The 24740-nt window shown below is 41.5% G+C and overlaps 2 protein-coding genes across 3 annotated transcripts in view; one reads left to right on the plus strand and one right to left on the minus strand.

Moving 5' to 3' along the window:
• Window positions 1-10491, plus strand: part of megf10 (multiple EGF-like-domains 10) — a 52990-nt gene extending 42499 nt beyond the window's left edge. For both annotated transcript variants that reach the window (XM_069168974.1, XM_069168975.1), the window contains exons 20-27: window positions 578-706; window positions 970-1098; window positions 1311-1538; window positions 3055-3170; window positions 3287-3410; window positions 5554-5598; window positions 5678-5887; window positions 8611-10491. In XM_069168974.1, the coding sequence (XP_069025075.1) occupies window positions 578-706; window positions 970-1098; window positions 1311-1538; window positions 3055-3170; window positions 3287-3410; window positions 5554-5598; window positions 5678-5887; window positions 8611-8777 (1148 nt within the window). In that variant the 3' untranslated portion in view covers window positions 8778-10491. The remainder of the gene's footprint in view (window positions 1-577; window positions 707-969; window positions 1099-1310; window positions 1539-3054; window positions 3171-3286; window positions 3411-5553; window positions 5599-5677; window positions 5888-8610) is intronic.
• Window positions 10492-18305: 7814 nt separating this feature from the next.
• The window catches only part of LOC138210054 (NACHT, LRR and PYD domains-containing protein 12-like), a 90993-nt gene continuing 84558 nt past the window's right edge, over window positions 18306-24740 (minus strand). Inside the window, exons 15-19 of the mRNA XM_069168970.1 lie at window positions 21590-21766; window positions 20825-20998; window positions 19905-20078; window positions 19140-19313; window positions 18306-18416 (exon numbers count right to left, since the gene is read on the minus strand). Of these exons, the coding sequence (XP_069025071.1) occupies window positions 18407-18416; window positions 19140-19313; window positions 19905-20078; window positions 20825-20998; window positions 21590-21766 (709 nt within the window). The 3' untranslated portion in view covers window positions 18306-18406. The remainder of the gene's footprint in view (window positions 18417-19139; window positions 19314-19904; window positions 20079-20824; window positions 20999-21589; window positions 21767-24740) is intronic.

The following is a 24740-nucleotide window of genomic DNA, read 5'->3' on the forward strand; positions in this document are numbered from 1 at the left end:
GGTGAGAGGAGAGCAGGGAGAGAAAAGAACAGCATAGAGAAACAATATAACGAATGTAACACAATACACGATAAACACAACACAATACACGATAATAATACTGTTCTGTTGCCAGGTAGCTTAAATAGTTGTAAATGTTCCACCGGGTGTTTTTAAAAAAAAAATTTTTTTTATCCTTACATAACTTTTCAAGTCTTTTGTTGACCCTCTTCCAACTACTTAGAGACATGTTGCTGCCATCAAATTCAAGATAAGCAGATATTTTACATAAAACAATAACATTTCTCAGTTTCAATGTTTGATATGTTGTCTTTGGTATATTATTAAACTAAATATGAGTTTATGTGATTTACAGATCATCACTTTCTGTTTTTATTTACATTTTACGCAGCGTCACACTTTTCAGAAACATAGCTGTTGCTCAGACTTTTCAAGTTAATGTTGCTTCCAACAGTTTATTTGAAATTGAATGTGCCGAAGATGAAGGGAAGTGTAACGAAGGGCAATATTGTTCATACAAGAATACTGTTGTTCATTTTAAAAGTATAGCGTATGATGAGGACGACTCCCTTTGCAGGCTGCCCATTAGGTTTCTATGGGAAGGACTGTTCCCAAACCTGCCAGTGTAGGAACGGAGCGGACTGCGACCACATCTCTGGACAGTGCACGTGTCGTACCGGTTTCATGGGGCAACACTGTCAACAAAGTACGTTTGTTCTTTCTGTTCCCGTCTCCTCGTTTCTTCCTTCCTGTTCAGATGAACTCATGCTTCCTTATTTGCCTCTTAAATGACTTGAGTCTTTTCTGCACTTCATTTTAAACGGATCAGTCTAACTTCTCTACATGCTTCAATTCAAGTTGTCACTTCAGTGGCTTTCCATATGCTAACTCACAGAAGCAGTCTTTGGTGGAGCTATGCTACTGCAGTGGACTTCAATGACTCTTATTGCTGTTTCTTCTCATTTCCAGAGTGTCCTCCCGGTTCCTACGGTTACGGCTGCCGTCAGGTCTGTGACTGTCTAAATAACTCCACCTGTGATCACATGACTGGTACATGTTACTGCAGCCCAGGCTGGAAGGGAGCTCGATGCGATCAAGGTGAGGACACAACTCAAATGGAACCCACTGATATTGTTAATAAAGGAAAAGTATATTTCTCTAATCTGCTTTGAAAATGCAGAAATCAGATCTCTCTGATTATTGAACGTCAACTAAAAGAACTAGTCTGTGATGATGACTTAAAGAAACACTGACTGAGTGTTGATGGGACCAAACAGACGGTAAGGCCTTTAACCTGCTCTTTTCTGCAGCTGGTGTGGTGATCGTGGGCAGCCTCAACAGTTTGACCAGTGCAGCCATGCATGTGGACACCTACCAGATCGGAGCCATCGCGGGCATCGCGGTTCTGGTGCTGCTGGTTCTTTTTCTCCTGCTGCTCTTCATCGTCTACAGGAAGAAGCAGAAGGGGAAAGAGCCCACCATGCCGGCGGTGACCTACACTCCTGCTCTGAGGGTCACAGCGGATTACACCATGGCAGGTACAGTTCCAGGCTGTAAACTCGCTCGGTGAGGTGTACTCTCCATGTCACAGGTTCCCTCATGACCTACCGACACTATTTCACGATAGATGGACTCCACGGTCTTGTTTACAAAAAGAGAATCATTTTCTGAATTTGACTTCCTCTGTAACACTTGAAGTGAAGCCTGAAGAATCCGTTTTTCAGTTACTCTGGGAGTTTATGTCGAGTTTTATATTAAAATCACAGCTGACTTCCGTTAAACCTCAACCCAAACCGAACTGTTTGCAGGTAGCTCGAAAGAGTCCGTAGATGTAAATGAATCAACAGTTGTTTCAGTCCGAATGAATAACACCTGAACATGTAGTCATTAAGTTATAGTTTATGCTTCACCCATCAGGGTTTTTCATGTTATATTAAATATCACTAGGACAATGCACAATATTCTCAGAAGGTTTTTAGACGCAGGAGATTGTGTCTGGGACAGCTGATGTCAGTGTGAACACAGAGATATCTGAGGCCCTCTCGGTTGGTCAACCCGTTGTTCCACCCGTGGGTCCACCCGTGAGTCCACCCGTGAGTCCACCCGTGGTTCCACCCGTGGTTCCACCCGTGAGTCCACCCGTGAGTCAACCCGTGAGTCCACCCGTGAGTCCACCCGTGAGTCCACCCGTGGGTCCACCTGTCGGTGTAAATGACAGGAAAAGAACTCCTTTATGAAAACAGATAAATACATCAGTCTGAAAATCAGGACGTTTCCACATTTCATGATGAATATTGTTTTTTAAATATTTACGTGTCCTTGTTGTTGGAGGTGCACACTCAGACCTTTAATGTTTGTTGAGTTTTGTCTCGGTCATGTTTCGCTACAATTTCACATTTATCACAAAATGTCCATCAAAATACGGTTTGAATATGATGAAGACAAAGTCTGTGACGAGTTCAATTTATAATTACTAATAATAGATCTGACCAAACATTAACAGGAGCTGAAGTTTAGTGTGTTGCTTCTTTCCTTTCACCTGTAACTTCCTGTGCACATTTACACATGTGGCACCATAACAGTAACTTCACTGATAAATATTGTGAATGGAGGATTGATAAGATGTAACACAGAATAAATGTAGAGCCAGATTTTCTTCGAATGGCTGAACTGTGACGGGACTGAGGCGGGGTATCGATCACAGCTGTCGGGATATTTATATTTTTCTCTTAAAAGTTTGATTCTTTCTCTAAAGTCAAATTTTTTTTTCTGTCATACAAATTTGTTATTATGTAAATATAGTTTTTCAGCCTGCATGAAATGAGAACGTGAGTGACACATTAACATCCGACAACGCAAAATTACACAGCCTCGTGCAAGTGCAGTTCAATTCTTTTACCACTGCGGTTGTCGTTTCCTGAGTTCTTGTAAATAAATTCTTCTCCACGTCTTTCCTGGACCTCTTGCAGTTTTCCAGAGAGGGAGGGAAAGAGAAAGTGGTCAGGACTCATTCAGGGCATCTTGCAATCAGTGTGTCATCTTGTTATTTTTCAGATGCTCACCCACCAACATGTGACGCCCACCCGAGCAACTACTTCTCCAACCCCAGTTACCACACTCTGACGCAGTGCATCAGCCCCCCGCACGTTAGCAGCGGTCCTTATGGAAAGGTACTGACATGGATCTTTTGAGACTATTTCAGGGGAAAACATGATTTCACCAAATAGTTTCTGTTAATGAATATTTTAGCTGCTATTTTTATTGTCTTATTTATGTTATATTTTAGGCTAAGAACAACCAGCTGTTTGTGTATATGAAGAACATGGATGAGAGAAAACAGACTCCTCTAGCTGGTCATACTGGCACACTGCCTGCAGACTGGAAACAAGGGGACTGCCTCAATGAACTGGGTGAGTTGTAGATAAGCAAACCAATCGGCAGCCTCTCTGATTTCTGCTTTTTGTTGCATCTGCGACACAAAATCCCATAAAGTAACAATAAAAAGTGAGAGTACATACTGTATAAGGTGTTCCTCAAAGAAACATTCTGGGCCCTTCTAGTTTCTATAAATGGTTCCCTTAAGGGCAAGTATAAAGATAATCAGTTGTCGTGATGTTAAATTCGACTGGATGCAGAAACTTAACTTTAACTTTAAAACTGCTGGACACGTGTTGTAGTGAGAATATTTGGACACTATGTGGGAGTATATTAGGGAAAATACATATACAAAGGTTCCTCCAATTCACATACAATATGTGTTTCTCTTTTTTTATTTTCAAAAGTGTCCACCTGTCTTTTACTGGTTGAGTATACCTGTGTTTTACCGGTTGAGTATACCTGTGTTTTACCGGTTGAGTATAACTGTGTTTTACCGGTTGAGTATACCAGTGTTTTACCGGTTGAGTATACCAGTGTTTTACCAGTTGAGTATAACTTGTCTTTTACCAGTTGAGTATAACTGTCTTTTACCGGTTGAGTATAACTGTGTTGAGTATACCTGTGTTTTACCGGTTGAGTATACCAGTGTTTTACCGGTTGAGTATACCAGTGTTTTACCGGTTGAGTATACCTGTGTTTTATCGGTTGAGTATACCTGTGTTTTACCGGTTGAGTATAACTGTGTTGAGTATACCTGTGTTTTACCGGTTGAGTATACCTGTGTTTTACCGGTTGAGTATAACTGTGTTTTACCAGTTGACTATACCTGTGTTTTACCGGTTGAGTATACCAGTGATATAGAAGGAAAATATCCTCAACTTTTCATGTGACATCTTTCATGTGCAAGAACTCAAGACTGCCACAAACAAAAATGTGCTACAAACAATCTCTCTGGTATAACATAGAAACAGTCACATGAACTGACATAAACAACAACAACAACAACAACAATGGTCCCAGAGTAAGGCCTTTTGCAGTTTGATGCTTTAACTGGCCAGAACACACTTTTGGCCCCGGAGGGAAAGTTTCTCTCTTCATATTTTGGAGTACGGCCCTCCATAGTGGTAATGTCCATAGAGTTTGTAAGGCCATCACTTGCAATATTTTTGCATTTTAAATCTCGAACGTCTTTCAACAACTCTTACTTAAATGACAACATAGGGGAACTGCTCTGCTTGGTTGTCTATCTGAGAAATTGGTGGAAAAGAATTGTTCTCTGAAGTTAAGTATTTTTTGTCTTTTATTGTTATGTTCATTTCTCCTATTTAAAAGTCTATTTTTCTTTGAGTTGTCAAATTTGGACAATTTTCTGGATTGAATCTGTTACCATGAGTGTGAACTTTTATTTGAAGTACTTTCACCTAATTTATTATAACGAGATTGTCCTCTGAACACATGGAGCTTCTCTCTGCTGCGGGCTCTCCTGGATGGTTGTCTTGGTTCTGACTCTCCTCCTGCTGCGAGTCATGCCTGGTGGTTCATTGTTCAAATGGATCATCTGGTGGGGGCATAGCCTTAACCCGGGGATGTCCAATTTGTGTCTGAGAAGTTTCTCCACAAAAATTATTGATGTACTTCCTTCCTCATTTTCTGAAACAATATACACTCTGATATTATATCTCCTTGTTGATTTTAAACCTGTGACATGTTTGCTACTATTTGCTCCATTGTTTGCAGTCTGGTTTCAACCATGTTATACTGCCATCTCAGACGGTGGCCGAACCGGAAGCCAAATGTTTTCAAATGAAATGACCGAGAAACAGATTCATTTATTCATCATATGGCTGAAAGTTGAAACAAAGAACCTCCTCTGATGTGAGCCTGCCTGACCAAACAGATTTATATTGTTTTTGCACATATATGGCACAATCAACATTGAATACAGTCACCAGTCCTCAATCCTAGTGCTTGTAGGCTCAGATGTGCAGAGTTATGTGACAATGGCTTATTGGCACATTGGTTGTATTTGCATTTTAATTGGTGTTGATGGAACACTTTTACTCTAATGCAACCCTGATGGTTAATTTAGGGTGATATTGATAACACTTCAAGAAAAATTCCAGCTTACTGTAGTTATTATTGTCTCATTATTTTCGCTTCCCCCATTCATGCTAGGAGCCTATGGAGTTGACAGGAGATACATGGGGAAATCTTTAAGAGGTATGTCCTGCGCATAAATGCTTCACTGGTCAGTTTATTTGTTATTTATCTCACTGGCTCTCCTGTTTGTGTTATTTAGATCTGGTGAAGGGCACACCTTATCACGCCAGTTCATGTTCCCTCAACAGCTCTGAAAACCCATACGCCACAATAAAGGACCCTCCCCTGCTAACAGCCAAAAACACCGAATGTGGCTACGTGGAGATGAAATCCCCGACCAGACGGGATTCACCATATGCTGAGATCAGCAACAGCAGCCCGACCAATCACCGGAATGTCTACGAAGTTGGTAAGGGGCTTCATCCTGCAATGTTTTTTGTCACTTTATTGAGAACTATGGTTTAATTGCATTAACTACATGTAGTGCACTGCTATGTCCAGTCAGGGCTGGGTGTTATGGATAGAATCATCTGTCAGAGTATAGGTAATTTACATCTTTTATACACTGTGGTCGCTCAAAGTGCTTTACAGCATTTCTGCAAAAGAAAGAACAGAAACTACACGAGCAAGGGAACTGAATGGAGAGACAACAGACAATAAACAAGAGCTATGGAGAGAAAAAGAATGAAGTTGATATGATGTAATGGCGAGATATGATTTATAAAGAGTGAAAGAGTGAGAGGAAAGAAGCTCAGCGCATAACGAGGTCCCCCAGCAGCCTCGGCCTATAACAGCAGGGTTGGTTCAGGTCTACCCAAGCCAGCCCTAACTATAGGCTTTATCAAAAAGGAACGTTTTGAGTCTAACCTTAAAGCTAGAGAGGGTTTCTGCCCCTCGAACACAAACTGGGAACTGGTTCCACAGGAGAGGAGCCTGAAAACTGAAGCTCCGCCTCCCATTCTACTTCTGGAAACTCTAGGAACCACAAGCAGGCTGAGAGAGAAGATCACTATCAGGATGATGTGGTTGTATAAGATCTGTCAGGATTATATGGTTCTATAAGATCTCTAAGATACGATAGAGCCTGGTCATGTAGGGCTTTGTAAGTCATCAAGAGAATTTTAAATTCTATTCTTGATTTCACAGAGAAGCTAAAACTGGAGATATATGATCTCTCTTGCTAAATCCCGTCAATACTCTTGCTGCAGCATTTTGGATTAGCTGCAGGGTTTTAAATGAGTAATTTGGACATCCTAACAGCAATGAATTACAATAATCTAGCCTAAAAGTAACTAATGCATTAATTTGTTTTTCTGCGTCACGCTGTGGAAGGATTTTCCAGATTTTTATTAATATTATGTAGATGAAAGAAGGCAGTACTGGAGATTTGCTTTATATAGTGGCTAAAGGACAAATCCTCATCAAAGATGATCCCAAGGTTCCTCACAGTGGTGCTAGAGTCCAAGATGATGTGTAAGAGTTTCTAAGGTGTTTAGGACCAAAAACAATAACTTCCGTTTTGTCTGAATTTAGAAGCAGAACATTTTTGGTCATCCAGGCCTTTATGTCTTTCAGGCATTCTTCAAGTTTTACTAACTGATTACTTTCATCTGGTTTTATAGAAAGATATAGCTGCGTGTCATCTGCATAACAATGGAAGTTTATGCAGTGCTTCCTGATGACATCTCCTAATGGAAGCATGTACCAAGTAAAAAGTATTGGGCCAAACACTGAGCCTTGTGGAACTCCATAACTAACTCTTGTTTGTCTGGAAGACTCCTTGTTTACATGAACAAACTGAAATCTATCTGATAAGTAGGATTTGAACCAGTCTAATGCAGTTCCACTGATCCTCGTAACATCTTCCAATCTCTAGAATAAAATTGTATTAAAAGCAGCACTGAGGTCCAGAAGAACAAGTACAGAGACAAGTTCATTATCTGAGGCTATTAGAAGATGGTTTGCAACTTTAACTAGAACTGAGGCTGTCATTGTCCACATCAACATGAATGTTAAAGTCACCCACTATCATCACTTTATCTGAACTAAATCAGATAAAAAGTCAGAGAATTCATTTAGAAACTCTGAATAAGGACCAGGTGGGCGATAAACAACAACAAATTTAATAGGTTTTTTATGTTTTCCAGTTTGGGTGTGAGAGACTAAGAGTCAGACTTTCAAATGAGTTACGACTAAGTTTAGGTCTCGGGTTAATTGATAAGCTTGAGTGGAAGATTGCTGCCACTCCTCCTCCTCGGCCAGAATCTCCAGGAATATGATAATTAATATGACTGGGAGGAGTTGCTTCATTAATACTAACATATTCTTCCTGCTGCAGCTGAGACAGAATAAATCAATTTGATGATCGGTTATCAAATAATTTACTAAAAGAGATTTAGACGAGAGAGATCTGATATTTAAGTCTGCATTTAATTGTAATTGTTTTTTTTTTTTAAATCTTTGAACTTAGTAGTATTCATTTTGATCAGGTTTATGTTGATAACTTTTGTGGAATTTTGTTTTTTTAAATGTAGGTGCTTTGGGAACAGACACAACCTCAATGGGGTATTGAGAGTTTTGAGGGATTGACAGCTCTAAAGAAGCTGCAGAGGAGCGTGTAAGACCCATTACACACTGCCTGTGTGGTGTGTGCATTACCTCACACACATGTCTTAGCGTTGGTTTGCTTTGAGTGTGTGTGTCCACACTGGCTGCTTGTCAGCAGCGTGTCGGTTGCTTGTTTCGGCAGGTAGAGTTGGGGTTACTACGCAGGTAGAGTTAGGGTTACTACGCAGGTAGAGTTAGGGTTACTACGCAGGTAGAGTTGGGGTTACTAGGCAGGTAGAGTTAGGGTTACTAGGCAGGTAGGGTTAGGGTTACTAGGGAGATAGAGTTAGGGTTACTAGGCAGGTAGGGTTAGGGTTACTAGGCAGGTAGGGTTAAAGTTACTAGGGAGGTAGGGTTCGGGTTACTAGTCAGGTAGTTCAGCATCGTGGAAAACGTGCTACAGAAATATAATTAAAAGTGATCTTCACAAATTTTCCAAAATATTGGACAGATCCTTTAATGTTACAGCTTTATTCTGATGCTACTGTGTTTCTTGAAAATGCCAACTCACTTCTCTGATTTCAGAGCCGACTGTGAGCACAATCCAGACCACTGGAGATGGCAACGGACACGTGCCATTTGGGCAGGATCCATACGATCTACCAAAAAACAGTCACATCCCATGTCACTACGACCTCCTGCCAGCCAGAGAGAGTCCTTCCTCTGAGTTTAAAGAGTTGGATATGGAATAATGTCGTAGAGACTCAGAACCAGGACTGGGTTTCACCTTCAGTCTGTGGCTCCACAAACAGGCACGCTTTAGACCACAGCAGCATACTTTCACTTGTTTTCCTGTTGTAATCTTTGACGCTATCATTGTAATTATGTATTAAGACTTAACGTGGGTATATAGGTTTGGAGGTGAGTTTTGAGGCTCTTATTTTTTCACAACAGTTCTTTTACTGTGAAGTCTTCTTAGGTCATTCCACAGGTCTGGGGAGGGAAAGTCTCAGTATGATTCAAACTAAGCTGTTTTGTATGATGTCCTGTTGAAGGCGATGCTTCCATCTGCTCCAAACAGCTACTCTCAAAGGTGACCAGATCTGTTTCCTGTCAAGACTCCCTCTGACTGTCTGTCTGATCTCTCCAAGAACTCACTGACTCTTCCATGTCTGGTTTCAGATACTGTTAAATGGTTGTTTCAAGCATACTAAGGGCTTTATGACTTTTTCATATAACATTCATTACAAATCAAATCTCTATTGTTGAAAAAGTGTTTTAAAACGGTTTATTTGATTGAGTATTTGCAATTTAAGATGAGATATTTGTTTTCAAACGGAAGAGCAGCAGACTCGGGCCGCCGACAGTGATTTTTATGTTTGTCCATTGTAATGACATCAAATGTAGGGTTTGATTAGTATTTAAGTTACCCAAAGGTACAAGTGCCCTTTTAAAGACTGTTTTTTTTTTTTTATCAGCGTAGTCAATGAGCTTGTGAGCTGAGCCCCTTCTCTTTAGAAAAATATTCCACTTTTGATTTTTCTGTCATTTCCCAATAATGTCAGAAGATTTTCCTTCTAGTCAATCAACACCACAGAGTACTAGAGGACAGTGATTTCATCTATAACATGAACAAGAATAATTCATAAATATTACTTTTGTTATACATACTGCTTCATGTTCACTATCAGCACTGTTTAACACTTCTTGCCTTTTATAGTGGCCCCTCTGAGCTGGATGTTCTTCCAAAGAGATGTACTTGACAAAAGGAGCTTGTTGTCAGTGTGCTGCAGATATTTGTCCTGTGTCTCGATGGCCACTTTTTCCCTCTTCTAAACTCATTGCAGTCCAAATCATTATCGAAGGTTTGGGTAGCATTATTCAGAACAGACTGAATTAAAAGCCACGCTACTGCTTCTGCAGTGGAAGAAGAAACAGAGGCTGTACAACTGGAGGAGAATCCTGAATGGCTGTCACATGACCGACGTGAGAAGCCTCACGATCCTCTATCGGTTTGGGTATTGTTAGCCAGACGACAGGAAAGCGGCCCGCAGATGTTTCTCCTTCAGTCTGATGACCTTCGTCGTCCATGTGGCTGTCCTGCGTGGACAAGTCTGCATCACTTCCTCTGGCCAGAGTCCAACATTTCAAGCACTTGCACCGGCCTGCCAACAGGGTTGCGCTTCAGTAATTGCACTGAAAGTACTTTTTTATTTTTATTTTTCTATGTATCTGTGAGAATTAGGCGACAGGCTCTGACACTGATCATTGAAATCATTTGGCCCATTGTTTCATGGATAAAATGTCAGTGAACAACGCTTACAATTTCCCTTTATCCTGATACTCTTCGGATATCATAATGAAATGGAGGTAAATGAATTCTGTTTTTGTTTGTTGGTTTATTGTGTTGATGTACTGAAAAATATTTTGTTACCCATGAATGAAGTGTTATTAAAATGTTCTGAAAGGAAACGGAGAATGTGGGATGATTCAAATTTCCATCCTTAAATACTGCAAACATTAGAACTCCCACCGGTTGACGTGAGCCGAGTTGTTCTGGAGGAGCTGGTAGGCTAACCTGGGGCTTCACAAAACCTCACCTTTCATGGACTCCCAGCTTTTTGATACAAACTTCTACTGTTTGTTCAACAACGGGCTGTTTTTCACGGTAAGGAACTGAAGCCGTAACCCGAGGCTTCCGCAGACGGAACCTGTAAACAACCACGGCGAGGCTTCAGTAATAAAGCTCTTCCTGGTATGTCCACTGTGTTTAAGAAACTGGGACATCATAGGAAGTACTGTGATTGGTTGGGTGACAGACAGTAATGGAAGAAGTGGCACTAATGTTATTGCTTTTGCTGTTGTTTATGTGAGGTTTTTGTTTTTGCAGAAGAATCCGTGTTACGGTTGGGGATGGTACAAACCTGTCTATGGTCCAAAATGGGGCCCTGCAAATTGAACGACTTAATATAAGAGTTTACATTTCTGCTTTAACTTGTCAGGATCCCTGTCTGTCCCCCTGTGTGTGTTTTCCCCTTTGTTCCCCCTGATTTGCTTTCCTGGTGTTTTCTGTCCTTCCTCGTTTGTTGTTGTCCACCATGTGCTTTGTGTTTTGGTCTGTTTGGAGGGTGTGGATTTGTCCACTGCCCGCCTCCAGCCACCTCCCACTTCCACACCTCCATCAGCTGGCACAGCTGCTGTCAATCCCAGTAACCACCGCCCGGCAGTATATCAACCTCGGTCCTGCACTCCACCTTCATCAGTCTGTTCCGTCAGCTCATCTGTAATCCACCAGGGTGACCATGTTACCTTGGGAGTCCTGCGTCGGTCCACGGAGACCACCGGTTGACACGTCCCTCTGGCGATCTTGTGTCGGACCTCAGAAACCACAGAGTCCACGCTGTCCTGCATCAATCCACGGAGATCATCGGTGACCTCCAAACCCAGCTGGGGTTCTCTGTTACCGCCTGCCTGCTCGTCTGCCGGCCACCCGGCTCAGCTCTGACTGTGCCACCCGGTACGGAGCTTGGGGACGCTCCACCAGTTGCACGGACTCACCTGAGTACAGTATTGTTTGGAAATGGGACGCAGGTGCTTGACTGATCATGATTGACAGCACTTTAGATAATATCTGAAAGAACTTGACCCTCACATTTAGAATCACCTTCTGAGCAGTGCCCAAATTCATGACCATAAACAGTGGAAGAAAGTAGAACCTGGGACATTGTCTGCACCTTAAATTCTGACACATCATGGTCAAGAGGACCTATTATGCTTTTCCATATTTTCAGTCCTACATGTTCGAGTGTTGGCTGATCATATTAAATGTGACCAGGTGATAAAAAATAAAACATATCTCCAGTTGACTGGATAATTTGACTCAACACAGGGAAAGATGAAGGGGTTGAAATAACTATGTTTAATACAAAAAAAAAAAAAAAAAAAAAAAAAAAAAATCATTTACCATAAATGAACAACCAAAGAAATAAAGAATGTGGGTCGAAACTGCACTGACAGGGAGACTGGTGGAAAGTAAGGTATACAACAAATAAACACCACTGCAAAACAAACTAATTGGAGCTAAAACAAACTATTTCACAGCACTACAATATGCTGAAACTTAAAGGAACTCAAACAAAACATGCATGAAAGCTGCCACCATTTTGTTCTCCCTGGCAGCCTAACCACAGACACACTGGAAAGAAATGAATCAGAGAAAACAGCCCAAACAATTTTGGATTAAAACAAACTAAAACCTAACAAATGGTGGGAAAAAGAACAGCGGCTGGCTTCTCAGAAGTATCTTGTAAAAGAACTAAGGAAACAAACAAACGAATTAATATACAAAAGAAACTTTACAACCACATTTTACAAACAAAAGCAAATACCTTCCAGACCTGAAACAAAGCCCTTCCCCTCAGTTGGGAGCACGCAGGTGCCTGGAGACTATTTATAAAAAAGAGGTTTAGAAGTTAATATGTTAAAAAGACAATTGATTAATACATCTTTTATTTTGTCTAAAAAGCTAAAAGGCACAGTGTATCTAGTAAAACCATGTTTTTCAACAAACAATTGAAAACAAAGGGAGCCTACTAGTGATGTTACGAGACGTGCCGACGCTTCGAAGCGTGTGTCGAGTAATGGAGGGGGCGTTTCCTCGAAGCGTGTGTCGAGGCTTGCTTCATTTAGAGGAGGAGCCAAAAATGATGACGTCCGAAGCCTCGCTGCCCGGCTGTACCACGTGACTGCTTCGGTAAGTGGTTCAGGTGTTGCCGGGAGGTTTGACAGCAATATAAACCCCTCAGGCTCCATTCAAAATGTGGGTTGTTGGTGGAGAGTTGCCGTCAGTTGAGAGTTTGGATAGTTTGGAGAGTTTAGAGAGAGAGAGATAGTTTGGAGATTTAGGAGAGAGAGAGAGAGAGAGAGAGAGAGATAGTTTGGATAGCCTTTATATAGTTTGGAGAGTTTAGAGAGAGAGAGATAGTTTGGAGATTTAGGAGAGTGAGGAGAGAGAGAGAGAGAGAGATAGTTTGGATAGCGTTTATATAGTTTGGAGAGTTTAGAGAGAGAGATAGTTTGGAGATTTAGGAGAGTGAGGAGAGAGAGAGAGAGAGAGATAGTTTGGAGATGTAGGAGAGTGAGGAGAGAAGGAGGTGATAAGATGGAGCCAGCTAGGAAGAGGATGATTTCCCCTGTGTGGGAACACTTTGATTTGATAACTCCTAATAAGGTAAGCTAAATCTAACTCTATTTCAGACACATTAGGTTTGCTTATCAAGAACTGTATTTTTCACAGTTTCTTATTTTATTCAAAGGTGAGGTGTTTATTGTGCTCCAAGGAGTTGGGGTACAATAATAACACCTCATCCATGCTGAGGCGTTACCGTGCCTTGCATGAGAATAAGGAGGAAACTGGAGCTTCACCCAGCCAAGGTAAGTCATTACAATATTACAAATACACCATCACAATTTTTCCCTGTTCACTTTTGTTTATTGTGCAAATAAAGACAGGTAACAGACACTGTATTTATTCTCTTTTAACCAGCCACCAGAAAACAAGAGCTGGATGAAGCCCTCGTCTCCATGATAGTGAAGGACACACAGCCCTTCAGTATTGTGGATGATGTTGGATTCAGGGCATTTGTGTCCAAACTGGATCCTAATTATGTTCTCCCTACAAGGCAGGTATGTATGGGTGCATGCATGAAACAAATGAGTACTTTATTGTGTCTCACAGTTCAGCACTATATATTTTTTCCTTGAGGCTCTGAAGGCCATGGTGGAGGCCAAGTATGAGTCAGCTAAGGAGAAGGAGAAGGCTAAAGTGGAAAAGGTGGCTGCTGTTAGCCTTACTTCTGACATGTGGACATCCACAAAACCAAAAACTGTTGAGAAACTGTTATTTCTGAATAAAAATGAATAAAATGTCCCCTGTCCTGTACATCATTGTCCAAGTTACACGAGCATATTCAGTCCCCTCTTCCTAGTTCCACAAGCACTTCCACTGTCCTCTGCCTGCTTAAGCCCATGCCATTTTCCTAAAGTGACAGAAAAACATTATTACACAACCTGCCATATATGATACTACCATTTTGGGAAAATTTACACACACAGGATACATTCAAAAAATATTTTATTATGCACATATGTGATAATTTATGTACAGAAATTATTTGGTCATACATTTTTGTAATTCAGTCATTCCCAACAGCCATAATTCAATGCATCACATTATGTGGTTCAGATACAGCTGCCTGTCATTATACACTTGGCCAGCAGGTGGTTTCGTGTTCACATGAAGCTTCGAGTAATGAACCCTTTCTCGAACCAATTGGCTGAAGTGGTTCGATGCCTCATGAGGCTTCATCTCACCATCACTAGAGCCTACCAAAACCACCAAACGAAGACAGGCCTCAGCTTGAGCTCAGGTGTGCAGTAAATAGGCCCAGGTGAGCTTCCTGTCTCCCTTTATAGCCTCTCCTCCCTTCCTGCCTGGGTCCTAGTGCTCGACTGATATCTGCCCGGCCACACAAAGTTTCAAATAATGAGGTAAGCATATGTGAAGGCTTCAGACAGCTCTGAGTAGTTGATTGATGGCAGGCTGACATCAGCTCATCATGGATGTCTTTACATGGTCGTCTGCTCTTGTTAAAGCAGTGAAGGTCCAATCAGAATAAATGTATGGAGGGGTCCTTGGAGACGGAGGCTAAAACAGTTTGTTCCAGGCAGACAGTAAACTGAGGATCTGCATTAAAGATAAACAAGGAGATTTTTTTTAAATCATGAAAATTATTCAAGTACAGTTCCAGAACAAAGACAAAAAAAAACCTAGATATGATAATAATGGGTCCTCTTTAAGTGTTGAAAATGTTTCATTATGTATGAATATCTACATTTTTCCTGCATCTCCAGCTCCCTTTAAATGGCCTCTTCTCCTTTATATACAGTAACATGTTTGTTCCCACACTCGCTCTGTTATATTAAGTGTTGGTTGTACTGCACCATACAGATGATAGATAACATGGTGGATGCTGTTGTGTTTGTTGCTTAACCAATCATAATTGACAAGACTCCCCAAAAGTACCCCCAGTTATCAATATTATCAGCTCCTGAGCAGAGCGCCAATTTACTTTCAGCCATTTGTCCACAAAGCAGACAGAAACCGGTGGGAAAAAAGGTCTCGTAACGTAACCCTAACCCCAAGTCTCATAATATCAGATGAATTACTGTCTACAGTTGGATTTTGTCTTCTTGAAAGGACACTTCACTTCTAAAAGGGAGATTTCACTAAGTTGTGATAACGATTGTCAAATGAGAAAATGCTGCTTTTTCGATTTTCCAGTATTCTGAATGCCGAACGTAGGACAGCTTCTTCCAGTTTTTCCTCAATCGATAAAACAGTAAACGACATTCTCTGAACCAAATACTCAGTAGCCTGAACTTATTTATTGAATCACAAATAAATAAGCCTACCCTCCCCACTTTAAAAAAGGTGGCAGTGGTCTCTGGTGGTCAGCTCGCTGAGTGAGGGAGTTGTTTCTGCATCAGATGAGGAGAGAAGGAGGTTTCTTTTTTTTTGTGCCCTCCTCTGATCCTCCACTTGACCGTGGTTTTTAAAGAAAGTGGCTTTTATTTAGTTTTTTGGGCATTTTGTGTGCTGCAGTGATTTTTTTTTTTTACCGCTCATGTTGTTTTTAGCTTCCTGACTGTCCTTTAAAGTTCCAATCATGTCGTTTTTTTATGTAGTTATCTTTTAAATCATGTATTGATTTTAATGAATTCAGTCAATCATGTTCAATTTGTAGTTCACCAATCATGTTCATTTAAAATAAATTGTTTTCTTTTTATGTCAGGTGTTTAAGTCACAAAACCATGTCCACTGTAAAATTCATATAATCACGTTAACAAATTCACACAATCATTTTCATTTTTTGATATTTTTTTCAGCACGTACCTATCATATTCATTAATTGTATTTTTCATTGAAGCACAGTGGTTCTTTGGTGTTGAGTAAGTGGGTCTATTTCCAGGATGAGCTGACCTGAACCCTTGTGACTCGGACCGCTGACCAGCCGTGTGACCTTAAGTGCTGGACCGGTGGAGTATGAACCGATTTATGGTTTATAATGTAATATTTATGTTGAATGGTGGAGATTGAGTTTTTAGTCTCTCCGATGTACTGTTTTCCACATTTGACACAGAAACTCATGCAGATGCAGTTGGGTGTTGCCGGGCCGAGACATTGTGGAAGCTTAAGAACAGTTTGACTGACTTTATTCACGATGAATTTTAGCTGTCGGAAGAATTCAGCTGCCGGTTTGGGCCTGTTTTTTTAATAAGGGTTGAAGTTTCCCTTGAAACAGGAGGTCTGATTGAGTCTCGACTTTTAGTGTGAAATTTCATCAAATTTAAGGTGAAATTAGTAAAAAATAAAAGGATGTTTTACGTCCAAAAGCCAAAGAAGAAAATGTAATATTTAGAGAAAACTTTGAGTATCCTGGTCGTTCAAACAAAAAAAACTAAAACACAATAAAACCATCTTTGTATGAATCTATTGCCATCTCTCTACATTTCTCTGTTAAATAGAAACTAGATAACTGAAATACTCTCCACGTCTTAACGTTCGGCGTCACAATCAATAAACCAGAAGCTCCACTGACTGAGTCCAATAATAAGGAATGTAAATAATCCTGTTTCATCCTCCATTATGTCATGTTCTCTTGTTTCTACCACATTCGCAGCTTCATTTGTTTTCTGTAGCGTCTTCAGCCTCCATCTTAACGAGCCTCCAGTCAGATCAGTTCTTCTCGAAGGAAGGTGAAACTCTTTAAGGTGGAGGCTTTTAGGAAACATGACAATCTTTCTGTTTGAACGGACGAGGTTCAGATTTACTGTAACAACCGTAAAATGAATAAATGGAAGAGGAAAACGCTGTGAGGTGGAAGTGATGAGTGAAAGCAGCAGAAAAGGAAACAGGAAACAGGAAATGAAAGCAATGAAGGAAATACTGAAGTCTGCAGCTGTTCGTTGGTTTCCTGTGAAAATGTCTTGTATTTTAAAAACAAAAATACAGCACGACAACAAATAATGTTGGTGTTTTGCGTCTCATTGTGGTGTTTTGTTGTCCATCCTTCTGTGTATTTGTAATAACTTTGGTTCTTTGTTGTAGCTCTGAATCTTCTCGCCTCTTTGCAGGTGGTTTGAGAATCTTTGTGTCCAACAGTGATTTCCAACAGGCTGTGGCTCCCCTGTGGACTTTTCCACGGCAGACATTTGAACTCGTTATAGTTCAGGTGTGTTAATGATGGCTTCCAATTAGAGGAAGTCCTGCTTGTGTGTGCTGGATCACTGTCATGACCTCCGAGGACACTTAATCAAACTGAACCAACGTAAACTCAGATGTCTGCCGTGAAAAAGGTCCATTTGAACAACAACCACTTTGCTGCTGACCTGCTAACACACCGTTATTTCATCACAATATGTTACTAAACACAAAAAACACCTCACAGATTTAACAACGGACATCATGAGATCATTGTTGTGGTTAGATTTTCTTTGAACAGACTGGTCACAGATGAGGTTGGAGTCAAAGATCAATTCGTCAGAATTCTTTAATGGACATGAAGCATGGGAAGAAAATGCAGTTTGCTAGACTGCAGAGTTTCTTCGACTTTTTGAGAAAAAATTAAAGCCTTTATAACATCCCGTTACGAAGAAATGGGGGTGGGACGTACATGGATGTTAGTTATATGTCCATACATGGATGTCTGCCAGCATGGATGTTAGTTATATGTCCCTCCAGGGAGAAGTGCAGAGCACAGGCATGCAGGACATAAGTCCATATATAGATAAGAGCAGACCACACTGGGTCAAACAGATACATCTGTGAATAACATTGTGTGTATTCTTACAACTAATTGGAAATATATACTAATAAGTTTTGATTAGACTGTTCATAGGCTGCTATAATATTACATGCAATGTTATCAATCCTAACATGTATACACAGGAGATATGAAATATCTCCACATCATCATCATCATCCTCCCGGCCCAGAGTTGTTATTTTATGAATTTTTGGAAAAGTTATTATTATGTTGCTCTGCTTTGAAAAAAAATTAAGATTTAAATGAAAAAAATAAAAATTAAAAAAGTCAATCTCAGTGTGAAATCAAAGAGGAAACTTGGTTTCTCGTGGCCGCCGGGAGAAAACGCCACCGCTGGTTATTTACAGCTGACCTGCTAACATGATCATCATCATCATCATCATCATCATCATCATCATCCTCCTCCCGGCCCAGTCAGAGTCTCTGTACACCTGCTGCTGCTTCAACCTCTCTGATCATCAGGACACACACCGTCCTGTTCTCCTTCACACATCATCACCTCCATCTGTAGAGAAGCAGAGAGAACAGAGGTGAGAACCGAGTGTCTGCAGAGACTCCCTCCATGAGCTGTCAGTCAGTGATGCAGTACATCAGAATAAAGAGCAGCAGGACTTCAGTCCTGTTCAGAGCAGCCGTGCAGCAGCCTGCTTCCTTACAGCTCTCATGTTAACGTGTTAGAGAGAACACGCTAAGCTCCAAGCTCACAAACCTGCACACAGTTTGAGGAAACAAACTGCTGAGTCACGATTACTGGACTCCAGCAGGTCCGTTGAACCACCATGGTTACTAATGTAATGCTGGTTCTGTGATGTGCAGGCTGCAGTCAGACTGATCTCAGAGCTGTTCAGGGTTGAAATGAGAGAACAAACAGTCTGAAATTAGATGTAATGGACGAGGACCGCCGTCTCTCTACTTCCTGTCAGCTGGAATCAGCTTTACTTCCTGCACACATGAACTCAACAACAGCAGTCGTCTCCATAGCAACTCAAACTCAGGCTGATCTGATTGGCTGACTGTCGTCTCTCCATCTCCTCTCACAGCTGCACTGAGAAGGTTTTCATGAAACACTGGATCTTTGATACCAACTGGGTTTGTTACATCAGTGAAAGCAGCACGGAGCGACTGCAATCCTCTACTGACCTCACAGTCTGCAGTCATGAACATGAGACATGAACGAGCGGCTGATTAAACAGAGAAGATCTACAAGAGTAACAGACAGTGAACTTACTCCAGAGTCTCCAGTCTACAGTGTGGACTCTCCAGAAAACCACACAGCTGCTTCACTGCTGAATCCTGCAGCTTGTTGAATCTCAAGTTCAGATGTTTCAGATAGGAGGGGTTGGACTTCAGAGCTGAGACCAGAGAATCACAGCTGATCTCTGACAAACTGCAGCTCTTCAATCTGAATAAAGAATAAAAGATGGAGATAAAATCACGCGTGATCAATTTGAATGACTTTGTCCTTCTGTTATTGAGGATCTTCATCATGTCAGCCTTCTACTGACATCATCCAAATGTCAGCACAACATGCATCCACCTCTTCATGTCAACACAGATCAATAAGATGCTGCTCACCTCCGTCAGGTCTCTCATTACACCATCACTACTCTACTGATACTTTAAACAGCTGCAGCTGATGATGTGCTTTCATCTGAGTGTGTTGTGAAGGATCAATATCAGTGATCAGACTTTATCTGTGAGGTCACACTGAAAGAAATTGTTGAGTTTCAACAGATCAGAGTTCAGAGGATCTTCTGTTTCCAGCTGAGACTCTTTAACACACATTACAAACATTCATTTAACAATCATCAGAGAACATTTTCTACACTTTCTGCAACAAACACTCGTCTGTTGGGACGACTCACTGAGTTCAGGACCAGAGAACAGAACATCATTAACAGCTTTAAGGATGGAGGTTCTGTTTATACATGAATGAGCTGCAGCTGCTGATTGAACAGAGAAGATCTACAACAGTAACAGACAGTGAACTTACTCCAGAGTCTCCAGTCTACAGTGTGGACTCTCCAGAAAACCACACAGCTGCTTCACTCCTGAATCCTGCAGCTTGTTGATACTCAGGTCCAGATGTTTCAGATGGGAGGGGTTGGACTTCAGAGCTGAGACCAGAGAATCACAGCTGATCTCTGATAATCTGCAGAACCTCAATCTGAATAAAGAATAAAAGCTGTGAGTTTAGAATCATTCAGTGTTTCATGGTGTGTTCAGAGCTGAAGAAGGTTTACAATGTACAAGTTTAGAAAATGGAAACTCCAAACAGCTGCAGGTTGAAACAGAAGCAGTGAAGAAGAGCGCTCATTAATATGAATGACAACATGCTGCTGCTTCAATAAAGACGGAGTGACTTCAGCTCCACCAGCGGCTCCATCTATACAAACTCACGTTGTCCAACAAACTGATCCCAGATTCCACTGAAGATCCTCAAGTTTCCAAAGAAAACAAACATGTCTGACTGAATGTGGAAGAAAAGCCCATCAGATGATCCAAACTACATCTACAACATCTGATCTGATGTGATCTGTTTGAATATTTCAGTCCAACATCATCACATGACTCCAGACCAGTGTGAACAAGCACATACTGAACATTTATTTGTTGCAGTCTGATGTTGTGAAAAGATTTAGGTTTTTATTTCAATGTCAGGCTTTAAGGTGAAAATCCAGAGTTTCACAGTCGATCATCCAGTGAAGGATTTTTTTTTTCTTTTATGAAGGTTTTAAATGTGGACGTTGCTCTGCCACAGTCAGCTTCACTAAACCAGTGAAGAAGGAAACAGACTTTCCCCTGAAGATCATCAGTGTGGATCAGTAGAATATCAGCTGATGTCTGCAGTTTAGTGTCACCACAACTTTCACATCATGTTCATCTCAGCACAACTAAAACATGGTGTCTTACTCCAGAGTCTCCAGTCTACAGTGTGGACTCTCCAGAAAACCACACAGCTGCTTCACTCCTGAATCCAGCAGCTTGTTGTCACTCAGGTCCAGATGTTTCAGATGGGAGGAGTTGGACTTCAGAGCTGAGACCAGAGAATCACAGCTGATCTCTGACAACCAGCAGCCAATAGATCTGAATAAAGAATAAAAGATGGAGATAAAATCATGTGTGATCAGTTTGAATGACTTTGTCCTTCTGTTATTGAGGATCTTCATCATGTCAGTCTTCTACTGACATCATCCAAATGTCAGCACAACATTCATCCACCTCTTCATGTCAACACAGATCAATAAGATGCTGCTCACCTCCGTCAGGTCTCTCATTACACCATCACTACTCTACTGATACTTTAAACAGCTGCAAATGATGATGTGCTTTCATCTGAGTGTGTTGTGAAGGATCAATATCAGTGATCAGACTTTATCTGCAAGGTCACACTGAAAGAAATCGTTGAGTTTCAACAGATCAGAGTTCAGAGGATCTTCTGTTTCCAGCTGATACTCTTTAACACACATTACAAACATTCATTTATCAACCATCAGAGAACATTTTCTACACTTTCTGCAACAAACACTTGTCTGTTGGGACAACTTGCTGAGTTCAGGACCAGAGAACAGAAAATCATTCACAGCTTTAAGGATGGAGGTTCTGTTTGTACATGAAGGAGCTACAGCTGCTGATTAAACAGAGAAGATCTACAACAGTAACAGACAGTGAACTTACATCAGAGTCTCCAGTCTATAGTGTGGACTCTCCAGAAAACCACACAGCTGCTTCATTCCTGAATCCTGCAGCTTGTAGTTGTTACTCAGGTTCAGATGTTTCAGATGGGAGGGGTTGGACTTCAGAGCTGAGACCAGAGAATCACAGCTGATCTCTGACAAACTGCAGAACCTCAATCTGAATAAAGAATAAAAGATGGAGATAAAATCGTGTGTGATCAGTTTGAATAACTTTGTCCTTCTGTTATTGAGAATCTTCATCATGTTAGCCTTCTACTGACATCATCCAAATGTCAGCACAACATTTATCGGTTACGTTTTGAGAACAGGACTGGACCCAAAAGGACGACGACCCTGAGCTGAGGACGAGAAGACGGAGGGACTTGAACGGTCACATAGTTTACATGGGTTCCCAACAGCCAGACACGAGACAGATAAACAGTGAAGAGGTTTATGTGGAAGTGGAGCGAGCTCAACCCGAGAGGTTCAGGTCAGGAGTTCTGGTGGATTTGGAGCGGGCGGCTGAGGAAGCCGAGATCCGGAGAGCTAACAGAGCTGGTGAAGGTGAGCGGCCGGATCAGGAGGACTGCAGCCGCTGGAGTTTTCAAGGTGGAGGGAGACCGGAGAAGCGATGTGGTGAGTAACTGAGTCGGTGTGGCCGGAGCACAGCGGGACCGAGCGGCTGAGGAGCCGGGTCGTGGTAGCTGAAGACAGGCGGAGCCGATCGGGTAGGTAGCCGAGCCGAGGTGACCGTAAACCGGCAGAGCAGCCGAGGTGAGCGGCTGGAGGCTCGGCATGGCTGCGGGTCAGAGATGGAGGTGAAGCCGAAGCAGAGCAAACGAGGAACCGACGACAGGAAGACTGGTCTACAGGTATCAAAAGAGGTTTCAGAAAGAAGATGAACTCAGTAAAATTAAGGGGCCCATCAGGAGTTCTAGCACTCCGGGAGACTGGACAATCTGCTGCTAAGCAACTGCAGCACCGCAGCATTTAACCAGAGGAGGGCTGATGAGGAGGTTGCGTCCAGGTGTGTGGCAGCTGATCGACGTCAGGTGGAATGAATGAGGAATCTGCAGGGGGAGGAGCTAAGCACAGAGCAAACAGACACAGACTGACAGGATACACAAGGAAAAGGGAAACTAAAAGGGATCAGAGGGCTGGACTACGAAGCAACTTCAACATACTCAGGCTTTCTTTGTCTGAGCTGCTCAACAAAGATGAAACTCTCCATCAGAGAGAATCAGTACTACGATGGTGCTCATCAACTTTCTCTGGTAACTCAGGCTTTCTGGGGCCTGTTTCACTAAACCTAGATCAGGGATTAAACCAGGATTTTCCAGGTATCCTGACTAACAGCCATATGAAGGAGGAATTTTACCAAATCACAGTAGAATGAATTAGAGATTATGTGTGTGTGTATTTGTGTTTTTTGTTGTTGTATTATTATTTTATTTTTTTGCTGCTGCTGTCTACCTGTTGATGCTCTTTAATTAAAGCAGCAGTGTTTCCTTTATTTACATATTTGGTCCTTTTCCTCCTCGTATGCTTCCATTAAAAGCTGTTTCTCACTGGGATTTTAGCATCATCACGCCTCTTTTCCATTTCTCCATCAGTGAATCTGTGATCTACCTCGTGGTCTTTTCAAGACAGCCGTAAATGCGCATTCATTGGGATTAATTCCACCCGGCTTGAACTCGCTGCACCTGATCAGCAGGCTTGTTGTGAAGCAGCTTCATCCATGATGCAGTGACTGGGCTCGGTCAAGCCTGGCTTTACTCTCTTATCTGGATATCTTCATTCTGCTTCTGTGAAACAGGCCCCTGGTTTCAGCTCTGAGCACATTCACATGAAAGAGGAGGAGTTTGCAGCATCTGACCAATCACAAACTTGGACGAGTGTTCTGACATCAGAGCGGCTCATTTTAAAAACCAGAAGCAAACTATGATTTTAAAAACCTACAATGAAGTTAAACACATAATCCATCTGAAAGCAGCACAGCAGCAGCTGCTGAATGATGAAGGATGTGATGTAAAAAAAAAATCACCAACTGTGTGAATGTAGACAGAGTTTACAGACTTTTAATATCGGTTAAATTTCACAGAAAGATCGGACTAATTACATGAAGATATTTCATTAAATTAATGTATTATTATGTGTATTCTCATGACGTGTATGAACGTTTTAGTCTCATCATTTCACCTGCAGCCTCGGAGGAGTCGAACGGACCAAGGAGCAAATAATACATGAATATAAAATCATAATTCAAAGCTGTAGGAAGGTTTACCGTCAGAACTTATGAATATAAAATCATAATTCAAGCTGTCGGAAGGTTTACTGTCAGATCTTATGAATATCTCTTTCTCTCCGTCTCCCCGTCTCCCCATCTCTCTGTCTCTCTGTCTCTCTGTCTCCCTGTCTCTCTGTTTCACTGCGTACCGAGGTCCACTGGATCTTCTCTGATTGGCGATGTCATTTTTCAGAGAGATCTGATTGGTCAGTAGGCGGTACTTTCTTATGTTTTGATCTGATATCTCCAACATAATCTGATCTGGACCAGGTTAAGTTTGTAGCATCAGATACCATGGTGATCTAGCCAAGTTATAAGAGAGTGACCTTGGTGACACTGACAACCATTTAGTCTCAACATACCTTACTAACCCTGATTTCTGGCTTCATAGTTCAACCCTCAGGGAAGACAGGAAACTGGTGGATCCTAACATCATCCACCTCTTCATGTCAACACAGATCAATAAGATGCTGCACACCTCCGTCTGGTCTCTCATTACACCATCACTACTCTACTGATACTTTAAACAGCTGCAGCTGACGATGTGCTTTCATCTGAGTGTGTTGTGAAGGATCAATATCAGTGATCAGACTTTATCTGTGAGGTCACACTGAAAGAAATCGTTGAGTTTCAACAGATCAGAGTTCAGAGGATCTTCTGTTTCCTGCTGAGACTCTTTAACACACATTACAAACATTCATTTATTAACATTCATCAGAGAACATTTTCTACACTTTCTGCAACAAACACTCGTCTGTTGGGACGACTCACTGAGTTCAGGACCAGGGAACAGAAAATCATTCATAGCTTTAAGGATGGAGGTTCTGTTTGTACATGAATGAGCTGCAGCTGCTGATTAAACAGA

The sequence above is a fragment of the Embiotoca jacksoni genome, unplaced genomic scaffold, assembly GCF_022577435.1.
Source record: "Embiotoca jacksoni isolate LCO1_2020_lvr unplaced genomic scaffold, fEmbJac1.0.p SCAF_42, whole genome shotgun sequence".
Lineage (NCBI taxonomy): Eukaryota > Metazoa > Chordata > Actinopteri > Embiotocidae > Embiotoca > Embiotoca jacksoni.